The 12460-nt window shown below is 39.5% G+C and overlaps 1 protein-coding gene across 1 annotated transcript; it reads left to right on the top strand.

Moving 5' to 3' along the window:
- The first annotated feature begins 5273 nt into the window (after positions 1 to 5273).
- LOC101528454 (small ribosomal subunit protein uS14m-like) lies at positions 5274 to 9643 on the top strand. The gene is made up of 2 exons (XM_058672252.1): positions 5274 to 5307; positions 9240 to 9643. The coding sequence occupies exons 1-2, from the start codon at positions 5274 to 5276 to the stop codon at positions 9641 to 9643; spliced, it is 438 nt and encodes a 145-aa protein (XP_058528235.1).
- The last annotated feature ends 2817 nt before the right edge of the window (positions 9644 to 12460 follow it).

The raw sequence follows: 12460 nt of genomic DNA, 5'->3' as shown, positions 1-12460 counted from the left end.
TCCAGGTTTAAAAAGATATTTACCATGCAAATACTCAAATTTTATTTTGTTTTAGAGATTGTATTATGTTATTCAATAAATGTATACATGTCATAGGTATCAATTGTTTGTATTTTATTTTTACTGCCTTTAACTTCCTTTTGCTGATCAATGTTAAGGTGCCAATTAGCTCCGGTTATATGGGACATTCTGCATATTAGGATTATTCATCCTTATGATTTACATACTTCCAATATGCAATTTAATTTTTAGTTTTGTTCAACATTATGTCCTGTAACAACTTCTATATCACTAATCCTACCAAATCCAAACAAACACTACCCCAACTCTTTTAATTGTTGGGATAATGAAGCAGCCACCTTTTTTAATTCACACATTGGTAGGCTGTTTCCTATGCAGCTTAGGCAGATGTAAAGAAATGCTGAAGCCACTTTAGCAACAGGCAGGGTGTGAGTCTGATTTTGCAGAAAGGGAAGCATCACCACCTCCAGGGCAATAACAGGTTGGATCTGTACCTGCTGTAACTCTCATTCTGTGCTTCAGGGCAGTTTTCAACACAGAGCCAAAACTCCGGTTAGCATTGCTTTAGGTCGTTTATAATGAGGTATATGTAGCCAAGAGCGCCTTTTAACATCATGGGAAAAGCTCATTCTGTTTTAATTCCTTTTTCCATGAATTTTTTGAAGTAGTCTCACATGCCTTTGTCAGGGCATTGAAACATTCAGTCTAATTGTTTATTTAAAGGTATTTCTTCCTCCAAACTATCAACTTTCAGAATATGCATTTTTTAAACTTTAATGTGATGCTTAGTACAAAAAAAGTGTCCAATTAATGTTAAATGAATAGCATAATGGCCTAATTAGTTAAATGACAAGAAGTAATTAGAGAATGAAATATAGAGGGAAAAATTGGAGGGGAAATATATAATTAGACTGCTCTTTCATGAAAAGAGTAGCTAATCATGACACCTGCAGGATCCAAACAAACAGAAGTTCCAGTGTGACACTCAGTCATCTCCTCACACGCAAGGCTTCCAGCAGCCAACACCTCTGGGCAAGCCTGTGGTTGCCTCCTGGAGGTTTTCACACAACAGCACTATGTTGGCTTTGTCTTCTCTGGGGTAACTGTATCATTTTGAAATTGTATTTATTTGAAAGGGTGAGTGACAGAGAGAAGCACAGCTACCAGGGAGAGAACTTGTTATTGGTTGCTTGACTCCCCAAATGACGGCAGTGGTGGGGCTGGTGCTCTGATGTAGGATGTCTCAAGGGGCAGCTTAACCCACTGTGCCACAATGCTACCCCTCAGAATGGATATCAATAAAACAAAACATGGGGAAATGAGGTGGCATCACAAACCAATCCTCTGCCGGCAACGCCACCATCCCATGTGGACGCCAGTTGGAGTCCCAACTGCTCCATTTACAATCTGGCTCCCTGATTATGACCAAAGAAGAGGATGACCCACATCCTTGGGACCCTGCCACAACATAGCATAGGTAGAGAGAAGCTCCTGGTTCCTGGTTTAGATCACCACATCTCCGCCCCAGCCCTTACATCCGTTTGGAGAGTTAACCAGTGGATGAAGGACTTTTCTCTCTGTTGCCTTTGCTGTCTTTAAAATCTGACTTTCAAATACAAATAAATATCAAAAAAATAATAATAAAATAAAGAAAATGTGAATTAAAATGAGGAATACCAGTGATACAGCAATGTGAAATATTGTGAGAAATACAACATTGAAACATTACTTATCATGAAAAATAAGATCAGCCATAAGATGACCAGTAGCCAGAGTTTCTGCAAAGAATTGCATCTGGAAGAAATAAGTACATCTACAATGATATTAAAATACAACTAATGTATTTTTACTTATTAAAACCTATCTGCAGAAATCAAGCACCAGACATGATGTTTCCATGGTTAACAATGAGCTGCTTATGAAAGGACTAGTTGAAGATTCCCTGTGGTCAACTGTGATGACCTGGGATATTGTCATGTCAGTTGCATGTCCAGATGTTCTGCTTCTGATCCAGCTTACAGTTCATGCATTTTGGATGACTTATCTGTTGAAACCATCTAAGAAGTCCTATCTCTCTCCCTCTTTTTCGCTTTTAAAATAAATAAATATTTTTTAAACGGAAAAGGTGCTATCAATTTTCAGCCTAATTAGCATTTATAAATAAAGATTTTTCTGTGTATCTGAAAGTCAGAGATGAGAAAAAGATTTTCCATGTCGTGGCTCACTTATGAAGTATCCACAGTGGCAGAAGCTAGGCCAGGATGAAGTCAGAAGCCAGGCAGTAATCCTCTTCAGGTCTCCTACCTGGGTTCAGGTGCCCAAAGATGTGACCCATCTCCTACTGCTTTCCTAATCACACTAGCAGGGAGCTGAATCAGAAGTGGTACACCTGGACAGAAACCGACACTCCTGTTGGATACCAACATCCCAAGTGGTTTCTTAGCCTGCCCTCCCACAGTGTAATCCCCCATATAAATGTTATATATAAATACCATAAAATATATAACATAAATACTATAAAATATATAATACATAATACAAATACTATGAAATAGTAGAAACTTGATCTACAAAACTACAACTACTGGGTAAAACTAAAGCAAATATTATTGTAAATGGAAGCTATCCCTTGATCATCTCCATTTGCTTTTTCAAAAGGAAAAGATAAACTTGTTCTCCTAGTTGCACTTTTAAAATGAAAATCAAGAATTTCATGTCATTTCTCCAGGGATGTACACAAAAATAAATCAATGAAAGCAATCAGAGACTGAAACAAAAAATTGTCTTCAATAAATTCTCTCGTATACACATAGGACAAAATCTAATATATATGATAGGGTTTCCACATTTAGTAAAGACCTGTTACAGAGTTCCTGACCAAAGATATTGTGAGGTCAGGATTGGACAACTTTTTGGTATGAGCAGCATGTTTTCTGGGAAAAAATAGCAATGAATTGTTTCTAACGACGGAGTCCACCGTAAGATCCGTAGCTGAGCCTTCTGGAGTCTGCACTCCATTCCAGAAGTCTAGAGAGGTAAACTGTAGGTTCCCAGGAAAAAAAGATTTTTGTTTTATGCTGTGTTTCATTTTGCTTTGTTTTCTGAAAAGCCAGTTTGAAGCAGCATGAATAGGAGCTACTTTTTACCAAAAAAAGTTTGCTGAGGACACAGAAGAGCTAAAAGAAATGCAATGTTAGTAACTAGATCACAGGTGAAGTGGGGCTTCTGTGGGGATATGAACCAGGTCATCGGTCAGCAGACTTTTCACAAAGAGTTTGTCTGGAAAACTCCTATCCTTTGCAAAGATAAGCAACATTTAAAAAATGGAACCAGATTTCAATCTATTCAAAGATGTCACTTTATGTAAGACAAGAGGAACAAAAAAGAAAAACAGAAATAAAAGTACAGAAAAATGTTTTAAGGAAAAGTTGAAAATTACAATTATATTGTGCCGGGCCCGGCGGTGTGGCCTAGCGGCTAAAGTCCTCACCTTGAAAGCCCCGGGATCCCATATGGGCGCCGGTTCTTATCCCGGCAGCTCCACTTCCCATCCAGCTCCCTGCTTGTGGCCTGGGAAAGCAGTTGAGGATGGCCCAATGCATTGGGACACTGCACCCGCGTGGGAGACCTGGAAGAGGTTCCTGGTTCCCGGCTTCGGATCGGCGCGCATCGGCCCTATGCGGCTCACTTGGGGAGTGAATCATCGGACGGAAGATCTTCCTCCCTGTCTCTCCTCTGTGTATATCTGGCTGTAATAAAATGAATAAATCTTTAAAAAAAAATTATATTGTGCCATAATACATATGATATGCATACTGACATATACTTATTCAATGCAAATTTAGTAAAATACAGCTGTAAAGTAAGGCAAAAGCATCATTCAGAGTATGTTGTGGTTGCCGTATGTAAGTTTTCTACAAATCCCAAATCAAGTTATTTCGGACAGGATCACAGGTGAGGTACTCGCTGGCAGGGGGCAGACAGGTTATTTAGCGCAGTCTTGCCTTCCTCTTGATGTACATTAATGAGTCAACTTGTTCACATGTTGTGTAGTCCCTATATTCTACATATTGAATCAACCACTCAAAATTAGCAGATGTTGTAAACATTATCTCATCTTATACTCCAACTCTTTCTCTCCTGGTTTTCCTAATCCCATAAGATGATACATTTGTACTGATGCCCAACAAAATGGTGTCATTTTTATGAAATGCTGAGGACTTCTGTGTTCCAGTTTTACTAAGCATTATGCGTACTGAAATAAGCCCTTCACAAGAATACAAACACAATATCTTGTTTCTCATCTAATATGCAGACTACCATGAAAAAATGTACAAACAATATGTGGTTAAATTGACATCTTTATGTTTGATTCTTGCTTATAGTCCAGGTCTATTCTCTTGAGAAATAGTGGCTTTTTAAAATTTTCTTCTTGTTGAATTCTTTATTTACAGGAGGACTAAGGTTGTGATTATAAAATAAATTGAAAATATGCCCTCAAAAATTTAAAAGAAAAATTGCAAAAGAGGATGGAAGAAAGGTGGAAAAGAGGGAGTATGGTGGGAATAACTTTTAGACTGCAGATATGAAATCCATGAAATCTGTTATTTTAATATAAATAAACATATTTAATTCATTCTTAAAAGTCTTATTTTCAAGGTACAACCCACATAACTGCTTTTCTTGAACTTCAATGGAGAACACCAAGGTAACTAGAAACCACCCTACATTACTAGGAATACAGTAACTTCAGTCCAGTAGGTTCAATAGCAGTATCTTGGCTATAATAATATGGCAATTAAAGTTCTATTTGCAGTAGAAAATCTTAATATTTGAATGTCACAATAAGTTAATTTCTTATTGAACAATGTACTCAAAAATTTGCATCAATTTTGCTAATGGTTTTTTATGTTCATTAGAAACATGTACTTTTTTTTGCTGTATTCTAGATATTGTGCTAACCATACGTTAAAACAATGATACCTGAGAGATCCAGCTTCCTCCGCTTCTGCCAAGCTACCCTGGAGCTCAGAGTTGCTCTTGCCTTTTGTCTTCCTAAAAAAATTAATTTTAATCTGATGAGAGGCTTCACACTATCAAGCCATATGTTTGGGGAAACATTAAGCATTTTCATGTCACAAATGAAATGCAATTCTATAAGTTAAGTAAACAGGACCTTAAAAATACTAGCCTGTGAATTTAGTTCGAATACACTGAAATGTATGACTGTGTTATGCCTTCAAATAGCAACAATGAAAAGTGACGACAATGCTTCACATTGTACTGGTATGTTCACCTGAAGCTACTGACCACTTTCTAACATTAGGTAATGCATACATTGTGTTCACATCACATACACTACGGGCTCCATCCTAGATGAAAGCAAAGGCATACATATTTTACCTATTTTTGTTCCCACTATCTTGGGAGCAAATTTGCTGAATGGTGATTATTTCTTCATGTCAGAGGTCTATAGATTTGTGTTGTTTGAGTAACATCCGAGAGAAGCTTCTTTTTTGTTTCAAGTTGCAAAAACTGGATATGACTTTCCATTTTAGAATTTAGATTTTAGAATTTCCCCTTCTGTTGATACAATGTTATCTATTTACCTTAAAATAACTTTAATATTGAAATAAAAAATGAATAGGAATAGTACAACTTGCTCCAATACTCACACCGTTGTTTCTATTTGCTATTATTATACTCATGTGAAGAGAATGAGAAATACATAAATCAAACAGAAATTTCCATGCATTAATATAAATGATAAATAGTAAATTCAAGATGACAACCCAGGAATTTGAGTGCAGATACACTGTGTATACTCCCTAGTTGAAATCCAATCACCTGTGTCCTTGGGACCCTATTTGTCTCCCTCTGCGGGCAAATATGTGACTAGGGCAGTGGGAATTTGAAGCTATGGAAGAATCACTCAGACTGAGTCAAGATAATATACACCCACTGTAACCAGGAAGAGCAGACTTAGACAGGAAAAAAAAAGAGAAGTCCTCAACAGTTGAGACAAAATCAAATCATAAAAATATTGATATTACTTAATCATCTATTTAGACAAAAAGTTTTCACATAGTAAGTAAAAATTGGGGGGAATATTGTTCATTCCATGTTTTCATTTCTCCTTGAAGTGGGGAGAAAGAGAAGAGAGAGAAAATGGCAGGAGCACTCCCATCACACCCCCAGCTCCTGGGCACGTCTCAAATGCCAGGTAAGACTATGATCTTAATCTGAGGTTCCATGAGTGGTACTTCTTGAGTCATTAGCTGTGTATTCCCAGGATGTGCATCATGATGGAACTGGTGCTATGCTCCTGCCAATAAGATCAGACTGACACTGAATGAAGTCTACAGTGTCCCTAAGGCAGTAATCAGTGTTTAATGTATTAAATTCATAGGTAACTTAATGGGATAAGTGTACCAATATTTGTGAATCCTGTTCTGGTATTTACACTACAAACACAAGGAACAAAGGAACGTGGCTTGGTAATCTGGAGACCTGACAGTGTAATTGATACACAGACACACACACACACACACACACACACATCATTCAAGTTATTGGAGAGTAGTAGTAATTTAGATTGTGAAACTAAAGACATATAGGCCCGGCATGATAGCGTAGAAGTTAAAGTCTTTGTCTTGAATGTGCTGGGATCCCGTATGGGCACCAGTTCTAATCTCAGCAGCCCTACTTCTCATCCAGCTCCCTACCTGTGGCCTGGGAAAGCAGCTGAGGAGGGCCCAAAGCCCTGGGACCCAGCACCTGAGTAGGAGACCCAGAAGAAGCTCCTGACTTCAGATTGGCTCAGCTCCAGCCGATGCAGCAGCTTGGGGAGTGAACCATCTGGCGGAAGATCTTCCTCTCTGTCTCTCCTCCTCTCTGTATATCTGACTTTGTAATAAAAATAAATCTTTTTTAAAAAAAAGTAGAAAAAAATCTTTTTAAAAATGCAAAAATTTGAAATGTATTCCATAATTTAGTAAGATGATATAAGTAAATCAATACTCTTAGCTATATATTGTTTTACAGTATTCATATCATTTTGTGGTGTTTTAAGCAAACATCGTAGACAATTGAACTAAATCCGATTCCCATTGTTGCTGCTGAAAACAGTCTGTTCATTTATTGTGAAGTCCAAGTAAAGAGGACACTGAGTGGTTTCTGTGTGTTACTGTTTTGTGTTTGCCAAATGCCCCTGGATTCTAACGAAATAGTCGATTGTTCTCTTTCTTGTGGGAGTTTGATTTTCTTTCATTGTTTTTTAAACACAATATTCAGTGCTCCTAAGAGTTACTATCTTGTACCCCAAATAATTTTCTCGTAATTTCCTCAAATTTTCTAAAAGTTTGTTATGCAGGTTGCTCAGAGAATTATTAAATTATTTGTAGGAGTCTTGATAATCATCCTTAGATAAGATTAATCTCTGATCTAGAATTCAGAGAGAATGATATGAATATGATCTGGGAGCGCAGGAAACAGGAGATATGGTCTGCCCCCCAGTGGAATTTGGGTTACGAAAGGAAATTGTGTAAATCGTTTCAGAAATTTCTGAGAATTTATGGCATTGGATAGATAAATTTAAGAGTGGGAAATTACACCTCACTTAGCACTTGCACTGATCATACAAAGTCCTTATTCAACACATCAATATTCAAGCTATTTTGCTACTCTAATTCTTCAACTCTTGGCGTTGAAAATGTCTCCTTGAATTATGAGGTACTTTCATGTGGCTGGTCATTGGTGGAAAACAGGAATGTATACACAACAGTGGAAATTCTTAGTTAAATTGCAACGTATCTTGGTGACTTGCTGGAGTCTTTCTCTGTACTTGTGTTGCCAGCATCAAAGGAAAGCAGTGATTTTATACACAAGATTTTATATGTAAGATTTTACGGTATGCTTTCATTTCTTGTGAAAATATTTTGCAATTACAATATATAATTTAATCTCTTATTTTAATTTAATATCTTATGTTGAAAACCATATTGCAGAAGAAAGCAGGAAAAATAAATTTTCTACTGCAGTTTTCCTATGCAAAATCTTCTGATAATTCAGTTTCATAATACAGTTATGTGGTCGAATGGTGGGCAAATAAGGTGCTCATAAACAGCAATCTTGAGAAACCGACTTAGCTCAAAAGGGTTATGTAAAGAGAATTATTTCATCTTTTAGAATACTTTAAAAGACACATTGAAAAGCAGGTTTTTTATTTTAATCATATCCACACACAACTCTTCAGATCTAAATCTTCCTCAGTGAATGTTACTATCGTTTGATTAATTTTAAAGATCAACTAGAGCTATTTTTAGGTCTATGTTTGCAAAGTTTTACTGCTTTATTTTTAAAGGCTAAATTTGAATTCTTTCAGAAAAATTAATTGGATCTCTTAAATCCCTGAAATATTTTCAATGACATTTGGAAGGTTATTTAAGATACATTTATTTACATTCGAAATGACAATTTTTAAGGAACAAAATCACTAGATTAAAACTAAGTAATGCACCTTAATTATTATGGGATTTCTTCAATTCCCTAGGCAAAATGACTTTGAATTTTCATGTGTTAGATGCATCTACAGTATTTAAATATCAACTGACTTATTTGGAATCATTGTGAAAAAGAAAATACACCCTGCAAAACTACAGAAGTGCACTAAATGTTACTAAATGCAAAATAAATATGCATGTCAATGAACACTATCATTCAATACAATAGCAAATCTTACACTCGGGCTAACACTGAAGATCAATTTATTATTTACATTTATTTCAAAAATTCATATATATTTACTGTTTTTATTTGGAGATGCATATAAATATGCCCTACACAATTAAATACATGTATTTCTAAATTAATTGACACATTTTATTTTATTTAAACGGAAATTATATTCATAATCAGAATTAATAGCTATTCCTATCATGGGGAGCCAAGGAAGTCAAATGCAAATTTCAGACTTAGTGTGAACATGCAACTCAGTCCACGGAAAAAAAGCACATTATATTGCAAAATCAAACTTCACAAAATGTATTTCTATGAGACAATTTTTTCTTTTTTTTTCATTTTTTTCTTTTTCATATTGTGTATATAATTGAGAAGCATGCATACACAGGTGAGTCTCTGATTAGGATGAATAGAGTTGAGACATGGAAGAAAGTGACTTGGACAAGTGTTTCAATTTTATTTTTCTCCTGTTTCCACAGCATGGCGGCCTCATGGTGGGCTCGCTGCTGCGGAAGTTGAGCAGGTGGCTCCGTTATCCACTTCTCTTCAAGTTCGAGGTTACTATGTAGACTGGAGAACGCTGAGTGATGCGAAGAGACGGACACTGGCCTACGAGTTCGCAGATGAGCGACTACGGATCAACTCACTCGGGAAGAATACCATTTTACCGAAGGATTTTCAGCAAGTGGCTAATGAAGAAATTGCTGCCCTTCCGCGGGACAGCTGTCCTGTGAGGATCAGAAACCACTGCGTCATGACGTCCGGGCCACATGGCCTGAAGAGGCGCTGGGGGCTGAGTCGCATCGTCTTTCCTCACTTAGCTGACCACGGACAGTTTTCTGGGGTACAGCTCCATATGGCAAACCCGAAGCTGCTGAGGTGACGGGGCAGCCAGCTCCAGCTGAAAGACTGTACTGCTGGTCCACGCGTGGCTTTTGCAGAGCTCCAGTAGTGCTGGCCCACTGCTTACTGTCAAACCATATCAGCATCCGTGGATGAGGATACCTTAGAGACCACAATAAGGGGAAGAGTGTTCCAAGGAGGTCACTTGAGTGGTTTTGATAGTTCTGAATTGTTGGTTTCATTGCTCCAGGGTTGAGAAAATCCCTGCAAAGTCTATTGGCTGATCAAGTCCATCTTAGCAGATCCAGAGACTTTGGATCGTGCTGCAAAGCTTGGCCAAGAGAATTGTCCACTTTGTTGTGCTTTCCAGTATCTAATGAGGCAGTTGATGTGCTTTGGTGACTTAGATGAGTGGCTGTCATGTCCTCCACGTGCATCTGGACATGGCATCAGCAACCGAAGAGGTCAAATCTTATTACATGCACTCCAAGTTCAGACCACATATATTGTGATGTTCCCTGTGGCTGGGGATTGAGTGCAGTGGTTTAACTGGGAGTTCTCCCGGTGTGACCTCAGACTTGGATCTTGTGTGTGTTGGCTAGTGTAGGGTCAGAGTATGTCCATTACTTATACCACTCAATGCACATACCACTGGCTGAAGCTGCCTAGTCAGTTCCAATCCCATTCCTATCTCTCACGCAAACTGATGGGTGCTGCAACCTAGCCCAGCCCAACCTACTATAGGCCTAGCCTTCACACAAACCAGCGGTGCTGGGACATAATTGAGGCAATTCCCAATAACCCCCACCAGTCCCACCCTCAGTCCTGGTTTATATGTGTGCCATCATGTACTACAGCCTAGCCCAGTCTATACTGCATACTATTTGTAGCACATCCATGGGTGCTACAGGTTGACTTGACCACAGGCCCAGCCCACATATATACTGATGGGGGCTGCTGCTTGATCTGCTTGGCCCACCCCCCGTCTTGGATCCCATGTTTACCAATGACAGCTGCAGCCCAGAGGGGAAGCCCTCACATTTCCTTACCAGACCCACTACCAATTCCAGATCTGTGCCTGCCGGATGGCACTGCAGTCAAGACTGTCATGACTCACAGCCAATCTCAGCACTTGTCAGTAGGTGCTGCAGCACAGCCTGGCTGGTCCACACCTGCTCTGACTCTCATGCATGCCAGCACGTGTGAAAGCCTAGCCCATCTGACCTGCTCCCAGACTGCTCAAGCCCCAGTCCTAGTTCTCATGCTCACTAGTGGAAGAAGTGTTCCAGCAAGAGAGTCGCCATGTTCTACTACCAGACCTACTCCCAGCTCAAGGTTTTTCATAAGCCAGCAGGTCTTGCAGCCCACTCTGAGATGACCAGCCTTCAGCTTTGGCATTTGCCAGCATGTGCAATTGTTTAATTCAGGCCAATCCACCCCTAATCCCAGCTCTTACCTGAGAGTATAGTAGCCTAGCCCAGCCTGGCCAACCCCAGCCCTTATGTGAACTGGTGAGTGTGAACTGGATTGCCGTCCAATCCAGCCTGACCTGTACCCTGTATTGGCTCTCAGTCGTGCTAATGTATGTTCTATATAGTGTCATCCCCAGCTGCCCCCAGACCTGACTCATACATGTGCTGATATATGCTGTAGCTCAGCCTGACATGGCCAACACCCACTCCTGACACTCCTACCTCAGCCTTGCCTACCTCCAGATCTGACTCTCGTTTGACCCACTGGGTGCCACATCGGCCTGGCCTGTCCAACACCCATTCTGTGTATCACAACTGCCAGTGGTAGCTGGGGCCTAGCCCAGTGTGGCCTTCTCCAAACTCAGGCAGTATACACAGTAATGGGTGCTGCAGCCCTGCCCAGTCAGGTCTTCCCACAGCTGTTTCTCTCATACTCCCCAGTGAGAGCTATAACACAATACTGGAGTACACAGATTTCTGATAGCCAGCCCATCCCCAGCATCAGATTCTGCATGTGTTGGCAGGTGTTTCAAACCAGCCTGCCATGGCCCACCCATAGTCTCAGCCCTCACTGGTGGGTATGGAAGCTTAACTTGGCTTGACATGGTCCATACGCTGTCCTGATTCTAGTGCATGCTACAGCCCCACAGAGGTGACCCCACAAGTTCCCTACAAGATTTTCCCTGACATCTGGTTCTTTCACATTTGGGATTGGGGCAAAGGAGGGAGGGTGCTGCAGCCCAGCCTGACATTGCTCATCCTTGCGCTGACACCCATAGGCAGGTACTAGCCCAGCCAAGCATTCCACCCCCTACTCCACCCAGGTCCAGTTTTCTGTGCCAGGGGGTGATCTTATTTAACCCAGCCCAAATCTCCAATGTAGCTGGTGGTTGCCTTGGCCTGACAAAGACATGCCTTCTGGTTTCCCTCTTCTAAACTACTTGGTCTCAGCTCCCTCTCCTACCTGCAATACAGTGGCCTATTACACCATTGATTGATAGTATAATCATGAATGTCATGCCTCTCAACTAGAATATTTCCAAAGTCAAAATGTGTTAAATTGCTTTAGCTTCAGTGATAATCATGTGGATTCAATTCATTTTAGTATAGACATATTTAAGCATGAGTTACACTCAAATTACTAACACAAAATCAAAAGACATTCTTTAACATGAAAAGTTTATGAAAAAATATCCTGTCAAAAGATTTCATTACACATACACACACACATTATACAGATATTTGTGGTTAACCAAATCCATGAGTAAGGTTACTGGAGTTTCAGTGAATCAGGAGAAAGAACTAGAATAAATACAATCACTTGCTAACTTTTTTTTTTTTTTTTGGTAGAAAGTCAAAGCAACTTACTAACTTTTGCCATTTTC

The sequence above is a fragment of the Ochotona princeps genome, chromosome 14, assembly GCF_030435755.1.
Source record: "Ochotona princeps isolate mOchPri1 chromosome 14, mOchPri1.hap1, whole genome shotgun sequence".
Lineage (NCBI taxonomy): Eukaryota > Metazoa > Chordata > Mammalia > Lagomorpha > Ochotonidae > Ochotona > Ochotona princeps.
This window is presented reverse-complemented; position numbering and strand designations above follow the sequence as displayed.

Excerpts from the sequence above, each read along its gene's own strand:
- LOC101528454 (XM_058672252.1), top strand. The coding sequence starts at position 5,274 with ATGAAAAGTGACGACAATGCTTCACATTGTACTG. Across the intron at positions 5,308-9,239 it reads CAATGCTTCACATTGTACTG|CATGGCGGCCTCATGGTGGG; the intron begins GTATGTTCACCT and ends CTGTTTCCACAG.